Genomic DNA, 19,310 nt, shown 5'->3' on the forward strand with positions numbered 1-19,310 from the left:
TCCTTATTAGCCGCATGGCTCTGGATTATTCTGGATCTGGTATAACTTAATATTATTACTTACTCTTAGTTCACATCTGCGTTTGGTAATCCATTCAGGGAGAACCCCCCGCCCGAAGAGACTACCGAATGCACTGGTAAGCAGTGTGCAGTGAGAGCAAACGAACCCCATGTACTATAATGGGTGCATGTGATTTCACCAGTCTTGCGGACATGAAAGTAGATCACGATCTTTTGTGTGTGATACTAAGATCTGCTTTTCCTTTCCCTTTCCTTAGTGTCAGTATTTCTGTGTTTCACGTTTATTTTCTCCACTATACTTTCTGCTCCCTCATATTCATCGTTAGTCCAGTTGGACACCTGAGCGGGGCTTTCTCTGTATCTACCTCTCCTTTCTAAATGTGAAACATGTCAGGTTTACTGTTTCCCTTGCAGGTGAGTTATTTCTCCGGCTGTGTCTGTGCCCAGTCAGATCAGTTAGTCCGGCCCACGGCTCCTTCTAGTGTGCAAGTCAGGGATTAGGAGTATCACACACGAGTAATTCCAAACTTCTTCCAAAGTTTTTGTTTTTCTTTTGTGTTTTTCTTTTACACTTGGCTGAGAAGTTATCAGTCAGGGGCCAGTCCCTGGTCAGAGATCTCCAGATCATAACAACTGCGTTTTTCAGCTTTTGGAGTACAGATTTAGAGGGACTTTTCTGGAAGCCATGTTGTATTTGCAGATTCCTGGAGGTGCCAGTACATTGGAATTCCCCAAGAAGTGAAACCATTTTGTAGAAGCAATTTTAGAATCTCTATAAATGTGACATGGTGTCCAACAAAACCAACAGTCTAAATCAGCAGTCCAAAACACATAGCGCTCCGTGACATCTGCACCCACTTGTGTGGCCAAGCAGCAGTTTATGCCCACATGTATGACACAGTTGTACCCAGGATAATATACTTAATGTCATATGTGATATAAACTGCTGTTTGGGCACAGAAGGGAAGGAGCAATATTTTGGTTTTTGAACATCATACTCTTCTGCAGAACCCCTGATTTGGCGGCAAAGTAGAACCTGCAGACACATAACCCCACTTTGGAAACTACGCCCCTCAAGGGATTTGTCAGGCACATAGACTGACTTCCTCAGTTCTGGGCAGGATCAAGCAGGTGCTGGGGGCTATTAGCAGCCTGGGGTCACTGGCCAGATCCCAGGCTGCAGAAGATACATATCGACAACCCCTGATCTCGAGAGTTAAGGAGCAGGGTGTCAGTTACAGCTAACACCTGCTCCCGATGGTGCCCACAGCATTCAGTCTTACTAACAAACATTGAAGATGCTGCGGCCGCTATTGGCTTCTGCATCTGAAGGGTTAAACATTGTGGCTCGGTGTTATCACCATCTCTGCTATTGTCATCTATAGTTGGGCTCCCACAGTGATCACACAGGCTCTGTTTCTGAGACCGCGCGATCACCATCACATACGTGTAAGTGGAGATGCAGTAACTACTCACATTCTCCCACATACATGTATGAAGGGGTTAAAATAAATAAGTGAACCTAAAAAAAAGTGACTGTCAGTTCCTTCTTAATATTTAGACGGGTCAATGAGTTCTGGTTGAAATTCCACTTACAATCCGCTTCTCCCCTGTGTGAATTCTCAGATGTTGAACAAGATTTGATTTACGGCTAAAACATTTCTCACATTCTGAGCATGAGTATGGCTTCTCCCCAGTGTGAGTTCTCTAATTGTCTAGCAAGATGTGATGTATAGATAGAACATTTCCCATATTCTGGGCATGAATAAGGCTTCTGTCTGTCTTATACAGTGCAGGGTCAACCAGATCATGGTCCACCAGGATTTCCAGGCTCCCAGAGTCCAGGAGGGCCAGTACAGCACACCCCGCCAAAGTCAGTGCAAATTTGCGGTTCAGTCTCAGTTTCTGCCAAACAAGCAGGTTCAGCAAACAGGGATACTGCTTCATAAAGTCCTCCATTCTGGTGTTTTCCCTTTTAATCTCTCCTGCAGCCTTCACCCAGAACATAAGGAAAAGGAAAAAAAAATGGGTGTATGTCTTTTTAAGACGGTTTTAAAATTGGGTTGCTCATATCTGTAGCACCATATGTGGGAAAGGTAGCTCGATCGCAGTCTAGTTGCGACCCAAACAGTCAGAGACAGGGACACAAAATGTGGTGCAAACAGGTTTATTAAGAAAAAATGGCAAAATAAATAAACCTTCACGTCCGGTACAAAAAAAAGCAAAATATAATACAGCCTTAACGTCAGGCAAAAATGAAAACAAAACTCATGCTCGTCCGAGCTCTAATACAGAATTCATTAACTAAGTGTGGCTTACTTCTGATCACGTGATCAAATGTAATACAAGTTCCAGGTTGGTCTCACCAAAACTCAGCGTTCCAGGACCGACCCAGGCACCTCCACTCACTCTTAGGATATCCCCTGAAGTGCAGGCTCTTTAGTCTTTTATGGACCAGTGACAACCCCAGGACCCACACCTGTGGCTGAGGCCTACTCCAGACCCGCCCTGGACCTCAGATAGGTCAGGAATCTGGGGAATATATATCATGACTCCAACACTCTGCCTGTCACCTTCTCACAATATATATATAGGTAAATGGTCTCCTTTGAGTACAATACAGTGTATATTGCACTGAGAAAGTCTTAAAGGTAAAGGAGCAGAATAAGAAACACACAAGGGAAAATGGAAAATAACCACAGCCAACATTTTTGGAAAACAGCCAAGCGATAGTGGGTTACTTGATAGTAGTCATGGAAAATATCTGAAAGTAGCAAGAAAATATTAATATGTAATTCTGGTGTCAGTATTTACTGTTATCTGCTTGAATTATAATCCTGTATTCTGTTTGTAGTGTTCTGCAGAAAATAACTAAGACATTGACTGCTCAGCAGCTTCAAGAACGGTGTTATGTCTTATACTATATTATATGCCTGTTGTGATGGCTGATAGTCTGTTACTAAGTACTAGGAACGCTACATATGAGAAGTTATCATGTATAGAGACAACAGAAGGGTTGGTTTGTGTTCAGGACATGCTGATAATATATAACATGCTGATAACATACAGTATAACATAACATGCGGATTATAATATATAACATTCTGTTAATATAGACTACACTCACCGGCCACTTTATTAGGTACACCTGTCCAACTGCTCGTTAACACTTAATTTCTAATCAGCCAATCACATGGTGGCAACTCAGTGCATTTAGGCATGTAGACATGGTCAAGACAATCTCCTGCAGTTCAAACCGAGCATCAGTATGGGGAAGAAAGGTGATTTGAGTGCCTTTGAACGTGGCATGGTTGTTGGTGCCAGAAGGGCTGGTCTGAGTATTTCAGAAACTGCTGATCTACTGGGATTTTCACGCACAACCATCTCTAGGGTTTACAGAGAATGGTCCGAAAAAGAAAAAACATCCAGTGAGCGGCAGTTCTGTGGGGGGCGGAAATGCGTTGTTGATGCCAGAGGTCAGAGGAGAATGGCCAGACTGGTTCGAGCTGATAGAAAGGCAACAGTGACTCAAATAGCCACCCGTTACAACCAAGGTAGCCAGAAGAGCATCTCTGAACGCCGCACAGTACGTCGAACTTTGAGGCTACAGATGGGCTACAGCAGCAGAAGACCACACCGGGTGCCACTCCTTTCATCTAAGAACAGGAAACTGAGGCTACAATTTGCACAAGCTCATCGAAATTGGACAATTGAAGTTTGGAAAAACGTTGCCTGGTCTGATGAGTCTCGATTTCTGCTGCGACATTCGGATGGTAGGCTCAGAATTTGGCGTCAACAACATGAAAGCATGGATCCATCCTGCCTTGTATCGGTAACGGTTCAGGCTGGTGGTGGTGGTGTCATGGTGTGGGGAATATTTTCTTGGCACTCTTTGGGCCCCTTGGTACCAATTGAGCATCGTTGCAACGCCAAAGCCTACCTGAGTATTGTTGCTGACCATGTCCATCCCTTTATGACCACAATGTACCCAACATCTGATGGCTACTTTCAGCAGGATAATGCAATGCCATGTCATAAAGCTGGAATCATCTCAGACTGGTTTCTTGAACATGACAATGAGTTCACTGTACTCCAATGGCCTCCACAGTCACCAGATCTCAATCCAATAGAGGAGCATCTTTGGGATGTGGTGGAACAGGAGATTCGCATCATGGATGTGCAGCCGACAAATCTGCGGCAACTGTGTGATGCCATCATGTCAATATGGACCAAAATCTCTGAGGAATGCTTCCAGCACCTTGTTGTATCTATGCCACGAAGAATTGAGGCAGTTCTGAAGGCAAAAGGGGGTCCAACCCGTTACTAGCATGGTGTGCCTAATAAAGTGGCCGGTGAGTGTATATACAGTGAAGGAGACAATGATTTGACCCCTTGCTGATTTTGTAAGTTTCCCCACTGACAAAAACATGAACAGTTTATAATTTTAAGGCTCAATTAATTTTAACAGTGAGAGATAGAATATCAAAAATAAAATCCAATAAATTACATTGTATATGTTTCCGGCAAAGTATGAAATCAGGCATTCTAAAGAATGCCTAAAACTAGCCGGCAAAGTATGAAATGCTAGGCGGCGAGGAGCAAGCAGCTTGAGCTCCCTCCGAGCATCCCTCTTATCCCTGCGGAGCTGTCGCTCGATCTCAGCATTAATCCTTTGGGACTCCTTCTCCTCCGCAGACAGGCAGCAGCAACCCGCCGAGACCTCAGACTAATTCCTGCAAGTAAAAGCCTCAATCCCCAGTAGCCAGAGACAGGGAGCGCAGTGTCCGCTGGAACTTTAGCTCTGCCTGTGTTCCTGCAAAAGTATAAGCAGAGGAGGGAGGGGAAACGAACAACAAAGCCAATGAATCCCGACCTGGGGTCGTAGCTCACTGCTCTCAGGAGGGGAGCTGAGTGCTCGGAGAAGCTTGTATTTCTGAGCTCTTTATCTCCCTGCTCTTTCAGGTATCAGGTCGGCTAATTGAATTTTGCTGATAAGGTCTGAGACAAGGAGACTGTTACCTCTGTATGTAAACACAGACCTAAAATGGAGTTTATTGCAAGCTGCCTCTTGGTCCTGTAGCATGTAAATTTGGGATTCTAATCACCTATCAAATCCAGCTCTGCTACATCAGCTTCATATTGTGCATCTTCCAGTGATACTGTGCTAATTTATTTACAACCATCCCTCATTACTGACTGCAAACATGTACCGCTATGAAGAGAGATAGCAGAGCTGGCTTTGTCTGGAAGACAGCAAGTGAAACCCTGCCCACCAATTTACTGAGAAAACCAGGAAGTGAATAGAGCAGACACCCTGCAAGTTGGTGAATAGGCGAGTTGGGAATACCCCTTTAAAGAAGGCGCCAGTAACTGCTATCCAGTATGATTTGTGAATAATGAACCGTCACTCGGTAGTTAAACTGGTGCTCGGAAATGGCTTCTCACGGCCATCTTAATGCAATAAATGAAATTTCCGGCACTCTGTGAGTATGCTTCCAAAACGTAATTTTATTCTGACAAATACATAGACGTTTTGGTCCAAATTAAAGACCTTCTTCAGTGTGTCTGAAAAATTATACAAAATATACAAGATATAATACATATACAAGTCAAAATAAAAATAACAAGAAAACAGACAGTAATACAGAACTATAATACAATATGTGTGTGTTGTACCAAAGTACAGTAAAAGGCTATGGTGTATAAAGTCACCAAGGATTAGTATTACAAATTGAGGTATAGGAAAATATATAGCCCAAGGAGGCTTCAGGTGTAAAGCTTAAAGAAGCCAATGGTACAAATAAGGTATAAACCACAATAAGACCATATACATGATGAATATAAATACAAAGTAGAGAAAGTCAAATATCAGGGTAAACCAGATATATCACAGTAAACAATATATATCAATGCGTAGATTCGAGGATGGGTGCCCAGCTTTCTAGACAATAACATGTAGCCTAATGTAATGTAGTATCCTATACAATCTTACCGGTAGGAAGGAGGAGGAATAGGAAGCCAAAACAAGTTGGATATGGAATCCTAGTAGGTGAGTGTAAACCAGACGCCAAAGAGAGTGTAAACAAAAGAAACGGAAAGAAAATGCTACCAATAATCATAAAATTTATTATTTATTAATTACAAAAGACAAGGGACAACATATTAAAAAGTGACAGGACATATTCTACCAACAGGTAGGTATGAGGGCAGGTTCAGTAAGTAAAGGGTGTGTATATATCAAACAATGGGTTAAATGCTCCAATGCATCTGAAAAAGTTTGGCAAAGTAAAAAATAATTAGATAATCCCTAACATATGTCATAAAGTGACAAATTCATGGCTAGTGCAAAAAGGGACAATCCAATTTGTATAGAATATGTCAGATATCAGATGTATCCACAGTCATATCTATATACTCATAGCTGGCTAGTCCAGCCAGCAAGGGTGGAATAGTCACAAAGCAAATGCATATGGTCAATCAAAACACCAGTAAGGGATAGACTGCATGGAGCAGGAAACATAATAGCCGAAAAGTTTTTCTACATACCCATAGATACAGCATGCATGTACGCTGACCAGCCCACACACCAGGCCCCTAGTAGGTGAGTGTAAACCAGACGCCAAAGAGAGTGTCCTTTTAAAGGGGTACTGGCGCCAAGAGCCGTCGGACCGAGTCCAAGGGTCCCCGGCGCCCCCCAACAATAATACTGTGTGGGTAGGAAGAAAAAAGCAACGTTGGTGGTGTACAGTGGAAGAAATGGCTCTGGGGCCTGTCAGTAGCACTCCAGGAGTTTGTCTGATGAAAAAGAAGCTCACTTCCGGTTTACGATCGCGAAACCGGTAACCAGTATGACGTCACAGATATTCTTTCACGCCACTTCATGGAGCAGCAACAGCTCGTTTGGGGGGAGTTTTCATACTTTGCCTAAATAGTGTAGGCAAAGTACGAAACGATTCTCTCATTTCATACATTGCTTAAAAACGCCAAGCATTCTATAGAATACCTGCACTTCGTACATTGCCTGTAACATATAAATGTAATAAATTTATTTGCATGAAATAAGTATTAGATTCCTAACCGCGTCAAAAACAGAGACTGGCTCCAGATCGATACCTCCCTGCATGAAGAGTCTTGTGTCAGGTGATCGTCTCCTGCGGGACTTTCTGACCTCTTTCTGTTATGCTTCTGTTTAATAGGCTCATTTATGCCGGTTTTCGCTTATTAGCATTTCTCGTTGTACACCCGAACATATTCTCTGCTCCCCTCACTCACCTCCTGTATTTCCCTAGTTCTTAACTTTTCCCCTTAGACTTCTCTTTTCCCTTCTCTGTGCTCCCTGCTTTTCCCATCCTTGTGATCTCCTTCTCTGCCTTACCTTCCCCCTCCACTGTACATGGCAGACGTCGCTGTATCGTCCTTTAATGTTAAGGGTCTGAATGTCCGTGAGAAACTCTCTCAGGTCTTGTATGACGCTCATAAGCACAAAATACAGATACTCTGCCTGCAAGAGACACATTTTCTAGCGGAGTGTATGCCTACGATTTAAGACCATTATTTCCCTCTGTGGTCGCACACAGGACCACCACCAGGAATTTTGGGGCCCCATACACCCTAAGTGTCTAACCCCCCCCCCCCCCGCCCCACCATCTTAACACCACCTTATTTTGTGACATACCAATTATGTATTACCTCCCAACTTTTGAAGAGTAGAAAGAGGGAGAAAATGTGCGCCGCAACAAATTTAGCTCCACCCACTTTTCTGTTGACTCCACCCATTCTCATTCATTTTCATGTGCTCCCACACAGTATAATCCTCCTACAGTCACCTGTAAATTATATGCCTCCCCTCCATCTCTCCCCCAGTTTCATATACACCCTTCCTCTGCCCCCAGTTTCATGTCCCCCCTCCATCTCTGTCCCCAGTTTCATGCTGTTCTCCCCCTTTCAACTGCCCACAGTTTCATGTCCCCCCATCTCTGCCCCAGTGTCATGCCGTTCCCCCCTCATCTGCCCCAGTGTCATGTCATTAACCCCTTCATCTGCCCCAGTGTCTTGTCATTCCCCCTTCATCTGCCCCAGTGTCATGCCGTTCCCCCCTCATCTGCCCCAGTGTCATGTCATTACCCCCTTCATCTGCCCCAGTGTCTTGTCATTCCCCCTTCATCTGCCCCAGTGTCATGCCGTTCCCCCCTCATCTGCCCCAGTGTCATGTCATTACCCCCTTCATCTGCCCCAGTGTCATGCCATTCCCCCCCTTCATCTGCCCCAGTGTCCATGCCATTCTCTCCCCTTCATCTGTCCCAGTGTCATGTCATTCTCCCACTTCATCTGCCCCAGTGTAATGCCATTCTCCCCCCTTCATCTGCCCCAGTGTCATGCCATTCTCCCACTTCATCTGCCCCAGTGTAATGCCATTCTCCCCCCCTCATCTGCCCCAGTGTCATGCCATTCTCCCACTTCATCTGCCCCAGTGTAATGCCATTCTCCCCCCTTCATCTGCCCCAGTGTCATGCCATTCTCCCACTTCATCTGCCCCAGTGTCATGCCATTCTCCCACTTCATCTGCCCCAGTGTAATGCCATTCTCCCCCCCTTCATCTGCCCCAGTGTCATGCCATTCTCCCACTTCATCTGCCCCAGTGTAATGCCATTCTCCCCCCCTCATCTGCCCCAGTGTAATGCCATTCTACCCCCCCTTCATCTGCCCCAATGTCATGCGATTCTCCCTCTTCATCTACCCCAGTGTAATGCCATTCTCCCCCCCTCATCTGCCCCAGTGTAATGCCATTCTCCCCCCTTCATCTGCCCCAGTGTAATGCCATTCTCCCCCCTCATCCGCCCCAGTGTAATGTCATCCCCCCCCCTTTCATCTGCCCCAGTGTCATGCCATTCTCTCCCCACCCCTTCATCTTCCACAGTGTCATGCCGTTCCCCCCTCCCCTTCATTTGCCCCCCAGTTTCATGGGCCCCCTTCATTATGTTAAACACAAAACAAACACTTATTTACACTCACCCTTCCTTCATCGCTCCCTCGCCGCTCCTCTCTCTGACGCTCCTCTCACTCCACTGACAGGTGTAAACGCGATGTGACATCATCACATCGTGCCTACACACGCCGAAGCCGGGCGCAGCATTAAAGCAGGAACGGACGCCGATGAGCTGAAATCAGGACAGGCAAGTGCTGGAGGGCCCCAAGAGGCTCTGTGGGCCCCGGCACTTGCCCGACTATACTATAGTGACGCCGTCCCAGGGCACAATTGCTGCTGCGGGCGCCATGGGGCTGGCGAAAACCGCCCCCCCCCCCATTTTTCAATTTGGCCAGGCCCCTGACACCAGTAGCGGTAAAACTGCCCTATCGGCGTCCCTGGTCGCACAGCAGTAGTGTACAGGGTAAGACTAAAGGGGTAGCCACTATTTTCTTCATAAAAATCTCTCGGTTTAGATATTGAACTCCCTGATAGATCAGGATGCGAGATACCTTTATATCATTTATGAAATATATGGAGCAGTGTATACTATAGCTAACCTGTACGTGCCCAACTCCAATCAGGACCCCTTCCTCATTTCTGCTCTGACTGCCCTCCAGTCTTTCGCTAAGGATCACCTCATTCTGTGTGGTGACTTTAACCTCCCCATAACCCTCTAATTGACACCTCAGCGGCCAGGTCCCAGATCCCCATTCTCCTGCTCTATCCGTCTCCTGGTCCGCGCTCCAACTCCTGGAGACTATTTGAGTCGCACTTGCTTGATACTCAGTGTCTGGCAGATCTCAAACTTTCTATCTCTAAATTTGTGCAGATCCACTCCTGTGACATCACTATAACACAGTTGCAGTGAGAAGCCCTAAAATTTGTGCTTCAAGGGGTACTGATGAAGCATGGAGCTCAACTGGAGGGAATCCGGCCTTAAATTCCACTCACTCCTTCGAGACCTAGCAACTCTGGAAGCGCAGCATAAGCAAACCCTCAAGCAGTTTACTCTAGCCCTTATGATGGCGGCACATCAGGAGATCAGGTCTTTGCTTGAGCACAAGCAACATTGATGTCTTATCGGCCATTTTTCTGTGGCTGCTACACGCAGAGAAGGCAGTTACCGGATGACGCAGGAGGACGCTCGCGGATACAGAAGAAGGAGGACGTCGCTGGAGAGTCTTCAGGCAGCACAAGGGGCACCCCCAGTTCTGTTTGAGCGCAGAGTGACCGCCCCCTGTGCTGTCTGGAGACTCATTTGCATACACAGAAAACCAGGAATATCACCAGAACGGCGGCATGGAGAAGACTTCTAAAGGTAGGAGAAGAATAGCCTTTCTTAAAGTTATTCCTACATGTTAGTAGCAAAATATGGGATTCTAATGATAAAATCCCTCTAACAAAATTTCAGTAAAATTCTAAATGTTAAAAAGAAAATGTTTTTTTTTGTGTGTGTTTTTTGTTCTTTTAGCTTTGTATTGTTTTGTTCAGTTTCTTTGTCAGTATTTGTGCGGATTTTATTTTTTTATTTCTTATCTATTACAAGCTTTTCCATGTTTTATTTATCATCAAGCCGGACACATGACTTTGCCATGTGATCTTCCAGAGGGTTGGTCTCAGGTTGTGTCATTCATATCTGCTGTCAGGTTCTTAGGAAAAGTATGGACGGCACTGCAAATGATTTTTGGATCTTGTGTATTATATTTCAACTAGAGATGAGCGAACGCCGTTCGATTGAATAGGTATTTGATCGAATATCATGGCGTTCGATGTATTCGTACACAATCGAATACCAGGCCGCATACGCAGTAAAAATTCGTGTCCCCTCCCATCTTCCCTGGCGCGTTTTTTGCACCAATAACTGTGTAGAGGAGGTGGGACAGGAACTACAACAACGGAGGCAGTGAAAAAAAAATTGAAAAAACCCATTGGCTGCCAAAAACATGTGACCTCCCTTTTATAAGAACGGCCGCCGCTCTATTTGCCGTCAGACATAGGGAGAGAAACATATCTGCTGAGGGCTAGATAGCGATTAGCTTCAGATAGGCAGGGAAGAAGTAATGAAGAAAACAAACAGCTGCTCTCAGAGCTATACACTGTAGGGACATCAGTCCAGCTTTCCCCGCACGGTGGAAAACAGGGCTACACAACAGATACAACTTCATACATAGCGGAGAAACAGCTTTTATTTTTGGCTGTCAGCACACAGAATAGCTGGAATACACAGCAGTGACTAGATCATATAGAGCTGAAAAAAGCCTTGAATTTGGGGGGGTGGGGGGCTTGGGGGCTGAAACATAGCAGCAATCCGCAGCAATTACAAGTTCATATAGCTGGAAAAAGCCTTGAATTTTGGGTGGGCCTGAAACATAGAAGCAATCCACTGCAGTTACTTCTTGCTATATACATGCAAAGCAGCTTTTCAGGCTGTGTAACCCCAAAACAAGGATACAGAGCAATTAGGTCAGGCCATGTACGCTCAATCCAGTTGTTCACAGTGTGTAACCCCAAAACCTAGGTGGGAGACCAAGAAATTCAGTCACGCTATATCAGCTCAATCCAATTTTTAAGGGTCTACCCCCAAAAGCTAAGTGTGATACACAGCAATTCAGTCACGCTATATCAGCTCAATCCAATGTTTTGTTCAATCCAGTATTGTTTGCTCTCCATGATGTGAACTATGCCTTTGTCTTTTGAAACGCAACCCAACATGAAGTCAGCCATGTGTGCCAGTGTGTTATTTGGCATGACTTTGCTGCCCCAACTGTAAGGGTTACTCTCCATTTTCCACTCCCCTTCACACCATCCGTGCTGAAGCAATGGGATGCACTGAAGTGCACCCTCAAGCCTCGTGTGGGACAGTGACATGAGATGCCACTCCATCCCCCTCGTCTTCCTCCGCCAGCCAACGGTGCGAAGATGACAGGAGTGTGCTATGAATATTTTCTGACTTTGACCAGTGTATCAGGCACAATTGTGTAGGTTTAAAAGAACCTTTGCAGCAACAAGTTGAAAACATGGACCGTGTTTGAGTCTGGCAAGCTCCAGATCTGCTACCAGGTTCTGGCCATTATCACATACACAAAAATGCCTGGCCCCAGGTGCCGCAGGGAAAAACACATTGTCATCTCAGCTCAGCCAGGATGGCATCCCTGACCTCGAAGGTAGTGTGCTGTCTGTCCCCCAAGCTGATGAGCTTCAGCGCGGCCTGCTGACGTCTCCCCACGCCAGTAGCTAGGGTCGATTCAACGGAGGAGGAGGGTGGGGTTTCAGCACTCCTGCCAGGAATATTGGGCGGGGAGACAAAAGCAGGCCACCAAAGAATCGTGTCTTGCTTGAAGAAGAGACCATCTTAGTCTGACTGCTGGTTGCTTGTGCTGCAGCATGTGGAGTTGGGTCTGTCAGTCTTGTGATGAACTCCTCATTCTGGATCCCAAACGACAGTTTGTGGCCTGTTGGATATTTGTTAGTTATAGTGTAAAGCACCTACCACCCGTACCCCGCCCCCAGTTTACACTATAACTATGGTCTTAGGGTTGGTTCTTTACCTTCTATGTATGCAATTTTCACATATGAATCTCTGTTGTGCTTTCTTACTGATGGGATATTTTCATCTGCTTTGGAACTGCCACACTTGCAACATGTGAACCCTTATTATTTGACTGTGATATACTTTTTTCATCCTAGACCTATATACTATTTATTACCACACACCACCCGCCTCTTTGTGAAGCATTTACCCCCTGTTATTTATGTGTAATTTATGTTTTCATATTTATTATCACTTAATAAAAATTGTCATTTTATTCATTGTGTTGCTTCTGTCCCTTCTTGGACATAGTCATACTTAGTTTATTTTTGAAGCAGTTGCTTTTTTGTGTGCCTTGTGTTGCAAAACTTTTGTGTTCCTGTTTTACATTCACCCAGTGTGCCGTCAGTGAAATGTAGCGTCCCTGTCCGCATGCACTTGTCCACGCATCGGTGGTCAAGTGGACCTTTGTGCAAATCGTGGAACTTAGGGCTCGACGGATGTTGCGTGACACGTGCTGGTGCAAGGCGGGGACGGCACACCGAGAGAAGTAGTGACAGCTAGGGACGGCATAGGGAGGTGCTGCACTTACCATCAGGTCACGGAAGGCCTGAGTTTCAACAAGCCGGAACAGCAACATCTCCTGGGCCAGCAGTTTGGAGATGTGCATGTTTAAGGCTTGTGCATGGGGGTGGCTAGCGCTGTATTTTTGCCTGCGCTCAAAAGTCTGGGAGATGGTGGGTTGGTTTGAGGAGGCACATGATGGTACAGGAGAAGGACGTAAGGCAGGAGAAGGAGCTGAGGGAGGAAAAGGGGAGGATGAGGGAGAAGTCCCCAAAGTGGTGGAGCAAGATGTGGAGGTTTCCTGGCTGCTGGTCTGGACTGCAGCGCCAGCACTGGCAAGAGTGGGAGAGGCAGTGGCGGCAAGGCCAGACAACGCTCTGCCACTGAGCCCAGTGCTTGCCTTCCAAATGACGGCGCATGGCAGTGGTTGTGAGGTTGCTCTTTTCAGAGCCCCTACTCAGTTTTGAGTTGCAGAGTGTGTAAACGGCACTATATTTGTCCGTAGCACAGACAAATAAAAATTCCACACCACCGAAGACCCTGGCCTCGATGTGGGAGTTTTTCTAGGCTGGCTACAAGAGGGAACATTTTGGGCCCTGCTGGCTGTGGCCTGGCTTCGGTGAAGCAGCTGTCCTCTGCCTCTAGCCACCCTCTTTGGTGCTGCACTTCCCTCCACATCTCCACTGCTCTGCCCGCTTGACATCCGCCCTGTCCAGGTCGGGTCAGTGGCCTCATCCTCCACCACCTCCTCTTCCGAATCCTCCAACGGCTCCTCTTCCTCCTCTTGCACAACGGCAACAGGCTGCCCTGATGGCAACTGTGTCTCGTCATCGTCGTCACTGAGAGCCGATTGCTGGTCAACAATAACAACAGGAAATAACGGATGCTCCAGTGTTTGTGCATTAGGGAACTCATCTGTTACCTCTGGTGATTCAGGACGTGGTGGGACAGAGAGAGGGACAGTGAATGGAGCCGAAAACAGCTCCTGGGAGGTGGGATTAGGTTGCTGGGAAGATTGGGAATGTTGTGAGGAAGGAGGACCAGACTGTTGGGTAGGAGAAGGAGTTGAGGTAGAGGCTGACTGGCTGGTGGAGAATGAAAGATTATAAATGATAATCTGTTTTCCCTTAGCCCAAACAGCAGCACAACTGGGCTATTCCTGCCCCTATGAGCTGTTAGGACAGGTGGAATTTTTAATTACCTAACAGCTTTGACCCCTATAAGAGGTCGGAAGACCGACTCCCCATTGTGTTAGTAGCAAGTATAAGTACAGTGTATATTTCACAGAAATAATACAAAATAGTACACTCTAGTACAAAAAATACAGCATAGGGAGGGAGCCTTGTGCTGTTTGGGCTAAGGGAAAACAGATTATCATTCATAATCTTTCATTCAACCTACACCCAACAGCAGCACAACTGGGGATTTAGCAAGTATAGCTTTTACCCTAGGGTGGGTGATCCTGGCAGGCTGATGCCAACACCGAGTGTCCAAACGCTGTAGCCTCTGATGTCCGCCAATCCAGTCTATAATGCTTAGTGAATGTCAGATGCGAATTCCAGGAAGCTGCGCACATATCTGCTCCAAGGAAAGGGAACACCTTTCGGCCCAAGACGTTGCCACTGCTCGGGTGGCATGGGCACAGACAAATTCTGGTACCGGGAGATCTTGAGCACGAAGGGAGCAGGTAATGGCTTCCTTAATCCATCTTGACAGCGTTGGTTTGGATGCTTTGGCACCTCTATTGTGGCCAAACGCGTTGAGTAGCAAATTCTCTGACCTTCGGAAGGGCGCAGTGCGCTCAAGGTAGATCCGTAATGCTCTCACCAAGTCCAACTTGTGCATCTTCTCCTCCCACTCAGAGGTGGGAGAGGGAAAAAAGGCTGGTAAGACAATTACCTGGTTGATATTCTGAAGAGTGGGTACCTTTGGCAAGAATCCTGGGACGAACCTCAGCTGTACTCTATCTGGAAAGAAGGTTAGAAAGGGTTCGGAGGCCGCTAAGACCTGCAGTTCGCCAACCCTCTTGGCGAAGGTTATTGCCAACAGGAAAGCCACTTTGTATGACAGGTACTTCCAATCCACTTCAGATAAGGGTTCAAAGGGAGGAGCACAGAGCCCCTGTAGAACCGCAGCTAGGTCCCAGGTAGGGACAGGAGACTGCACCTTTGGGCGGAGCCTAGCAGCCCCTCTTAGGAATTGTTTGATAAGAGGACCTTGTGATAATCTGGTCTCTAGGAGAGCAGACAGAGCTGAAACTTGGAACTTCAGGGTAGCGGGAGCTAGCCCCCTTTCTAGCCCGTCTTGTAGGAACTCCAAGACTGAATTTCTGTCAGGGTTGCGCTGTTTACCTGTACACCAATTCCAGAATATCCGGGCAATCATCTGATAGCTCTGGTTAGTTGATTTTGCTCTTGAATGTGCTAAGGTCCTTAGCACTCCCTGGGACAATCCTCCTTCTCCGCATACGGCATTGTTAACCTCCAGGCAGTGAGGTTGAACTTGTCCAGGCCCTGGCACGGCCGATTGTTTAGAGTTACCAGGTTTCGGACTGTTGGAAGCCTCCAGTAGTTCCCCCGACTCATAAGGATGAGGTCGGTGAACCATGCCCTTTTTGGCCAGAACGGCATGATCACCATTGCCGAGGTCTGGTCCTGCCTGAATTTCGCCAATACCTTCGGAATCATCGGAATGGGAGGAAAAACGTATGCCAGTTTGAACCTCCAAGGTATTGACAGGGCATCCACCGTGAAAGGGTTATCTTCCCGGTACAGGGAGCAGAACCTTTCTACTTTGGCGGTGTATTGGGTGGCCATCAGATCCACCTCGGGGAGACCCCACATCCTGCTGAGCTGGTGAAAGATGTCCTGGTTTAGAGACCATCCTCCTGAGGTTGTCAAGCCTCTGCTGAGCTGATCCGCCAGGATGTTCAGACAACCTCGGATGTGCACCACTGATAACTGGAGAAGATTCTGTTCTGCCCAGGCGAAGATTAAGTTGGTGACCTGCAGAAGAGAGGGGGACCTGGTTCCCCCCTGCTTGTTGATATAATGGACTGCCGTCAGGTTGTCCGTTCGAATCTTGACTGCTTTCCCCCGCAGAACAGGCACAAACGTCAGAAGTGCTCGGTGAACTGCCGTAAGCTCGCGCCAATTGGATGAGCACATTCTCTCCAGATGGTTCCATGTACCTTGTGCCGGGGTCTCCCCCAGATGAGCTCCCCATCCTGTGAGGGAGGCATCTGTTGTCAACAGGGTTGAGGTGAACCTGACCGAGGACTGCCCATTTCGTAGATGGGACCACCAGGCTAGTGAGCGTCTGGTGCTGCTTGAAAAAATATTGCCCCTGACCTAGGTCGCGGCCTAGTCCGGGCCGCAACCTATCACGCATGCGCGGCCGGGCTGGAAGTGGCTGCCCACATAGAGCGGCCGCCGGAAACCTGGCCGCAAAACAAAGTCCCCCCCCCCTCCGGCGCGAGATACAAGACGTCGCCAGCAAGAAGCGGAGGGGGAGCCGACAGACCGGACAGCGGCCAGGAGCCAAGCCGAGGTAAGAGACCAGGGGGGAGGGAAAGCCCTGACCCCAGTAAGAGGCCAGAACACCTCTCCCCCCGCCACCTGTCCTGTCCCACAGGACAGAAAAAAACACAATGGGGAGTCGGTCTTCCGACCTCTTATAGGGGTCAAAGCTGTTAGGTAATTAAAAATTCCACCTGTCCTAACAGCTCATAGGGGCAGGAATACCCCAGTTGTGCTGCTGTTGGGCGTAGGGGGAATGTGCTGGAAGCACTGTAACACTGGTGCTCAGGCCTAGTTAGGTTTGTATCCTGCAGCCTACTTAAAGGGGCTCTATCAGGAAAATCTACTTTAAAAAGGCTATTCAGGCACCGTAAAAGTTATATTAAACTACCCCCCCCGTTTTAAAATAATAACCTAAAGGTGCATGCGCAGTAGAATGCGGCTTCTACTACAGCTACTGCGCATGCGCCGAGGCTATTTTTTTTATCAGTGTTCGCAAGCGAGCGCCGGAGGAGGACGGGACCGGAGGACGTCGGAGGAAGAAGAGGCGTGGACGAAGATGAAGACACACCCTGAATGCCCGCCCAGGGTGCACGATCCGTAAGTAGAGCACATTCTTTTTTAGGTTATTATTTTAAAACGGGGGGGTAGTTTAATATAACTTTTACGGTGCCTGAATAGCCTTTTTAAAGGCTATGCACGCATATGTGGGGCCCTAGCAGCATGATTTTGCTGATAGAGCCCCTTTAATGTGGCCATCAAGCCGAGGACTGTGGGGAAGCGCAATGCTTGCTGCTGCAGAGCTGTAGGCGCAGTAGACGCTGTTGATTGAGCGCAACCTTGCTCCACATCTGCATTTCCATGCCCCCGTCCTCCCCCACGTCCCCTTGCGCTACCCTTACGCATTTTTGGATGTATACTAATGCCCTTTTTATGGTCTATACACCACAAAGAAAAGCTGTTTTTCAGCTCTATATGATCTAGTCACTGCTGTGGATTCCGGCTATTCTGTGTGCAGACAGCCAAAAATAAAAGCTGTTTCTCCGCTATGTATGAAGTTGTATCTGTTCTGTATCCCTGTTTTCCACCGTCCGGGGAAAGCTGGACTGATGTCCCTACAGTGTATAGCTCCGAGAAGAGCTGTTGGTTTTCTTCTTTAGTTTTTCTCTGCCTATCTGAAGCTAATCGCTATCTAGCCCTCAGCAGATATGTTTCTCTCCCTATCTCTGACCGCAAAAATGGCGAATACGGTGACGGCCGTTCTTATAAATGGCAGGTCACATGATTTCGGCAGCCAATGGGTTTTTAAATTTTTTTTAACTGCCTCTGATGTCGTAGTTCCTGTCCCACCTCCCCTGCGCTGTTACTGGTGCAAAAAAAGTACCAGGGAAGGTGGGAGGGATACAAATTTTTACTGCGTTTGCAGCCTGGTATTCGATCGAATACCTATTTGATCGAACAGTGTTCGCTCATCTCTAGAAAAAATGACCAAGTGTGTGCATAATAATGAACAAGGCAGAATCTAATAGTAAAGCACAAGAAAGCCTGGTCAAGTTCCAAACATCACCAAAGTAGACCCATAGGAAAAAAGCACCTTTAATAAATCATATTGGGACCCTACCACAAATGTTCGCGCCCCGACACGCGTTTTCCCGATATGGCTTCGTCCCCAATTATATGGTTTTGGTTGAGGGATTTCTGGTTTATACTTTTACAAACATGCTACTGTATATAGAGACATTGTCTCTTGAATAGTTTAGAGCAGCAATGTATGTATATTTATATCCTTCACCAATATGATTCATGGACCTTCCACATTGGTTCTTCGGTAGTTTTGGTTCTCTTGTCTGATATGTAATTTATTTGTATTCATTTTGTTACTCTGTTTTCTTGTTTATATCAATTATTCCTAATAAACTTTATTCATTTATGAATTTCTGTCTTTTTCACAACATTTTTTCCATTTATGATAAGAAGCCGCACTGTAACTTCACAAAATCAAAGAGCTTCAGTACATAATCAATAAGCAATGTTTTGAGCCGAGGACACCTTTCATCAGGCTTCAAGTTCGTATAATTGAGTCCTTTTGCAGGCCATGATACACCCCATCCCCCCAGGTAGCCCACAGTGCCTTCATGAAACAAATGGGGCCCAGGAGGAAAGGGGGAAGAGGGCGAGGAGGAAGGCCAACCCACAAGAGAGTTGGGATGCATAGGTGCAAGCCACAATTTTTCAGTTTCACCACCCAGAAAGGAATATTCCACAGATACGTTGCCCAATAGTAGTGAAGGATGTGTGGGACAGCCAGACTTCCCTGCCCCCTCCCATCCAACATGACCAACCTGGGAATGTGGTGGCACTTGGCGTTCCATATAAACTAGAAAATAGCTCACTGTAAGCCACATAGTTTTGTTTGTGGAACAGTTACTGGCAGGGTAGCAAAATAATAAAGCAATTTTTGGAGGAGCATCATCTTAACCAACGCAATGTATCCCAGTAAGTAAATATGCAAAGGCCTCCACTTGTCTAAGAAAGCCCGGAGCTCGCGGAAAAACTAGGGTAGTTAGCAGAATAAAGAGAGCTGTAGGAGCGAGTGATCTGGATTTCCAGATAGTGAAAGAAAGCCTATCGCCATTTGAAATTGTAGTTATTATTATTATTATTTATTTATTTATATAGCACTATGAATTCCATAGTGCTCTGTACATTAT

The 19,310-nt window shown here is 46.7% G+C and overlaps 1 protein-coding gene across 1 annotated transcript in view; it reads right to left on the minus strand.

The window, feature by feature from the left end:
• LOC142191151 (uncharacterized) overlaps positions 1-19,310 on the minus strand; it is a 1,229,165-nt gene that overhangs the window by 191,825 nt on the left and 1,018,030 nt on the right. Inside the window, 1 exon segment of the mRNA XM_075262334.1 lies at positions 17,169-17,171. Coding sequence (XP_075118435.1) covers positions 17,169-17,171 — 3 coding nt within the window.

The sequence above is a fragment of the Leptodactylus fuscus genome, chromosome 1 (genome assembly GCF_031893055.1).
Source record: "Leptodactylus fuscus isolate aLepFus1 chromosome 1, aLepFus1.hap2, whole genome shotgun sequence".
Classification (NCBI taxonomy): domain Eukaryota; kingdom Metazoa; phylum Chordata; class Amphibia; order Anura; family Leptodactylidae; genus Leptodactylus; species Leptodactylus fuscus.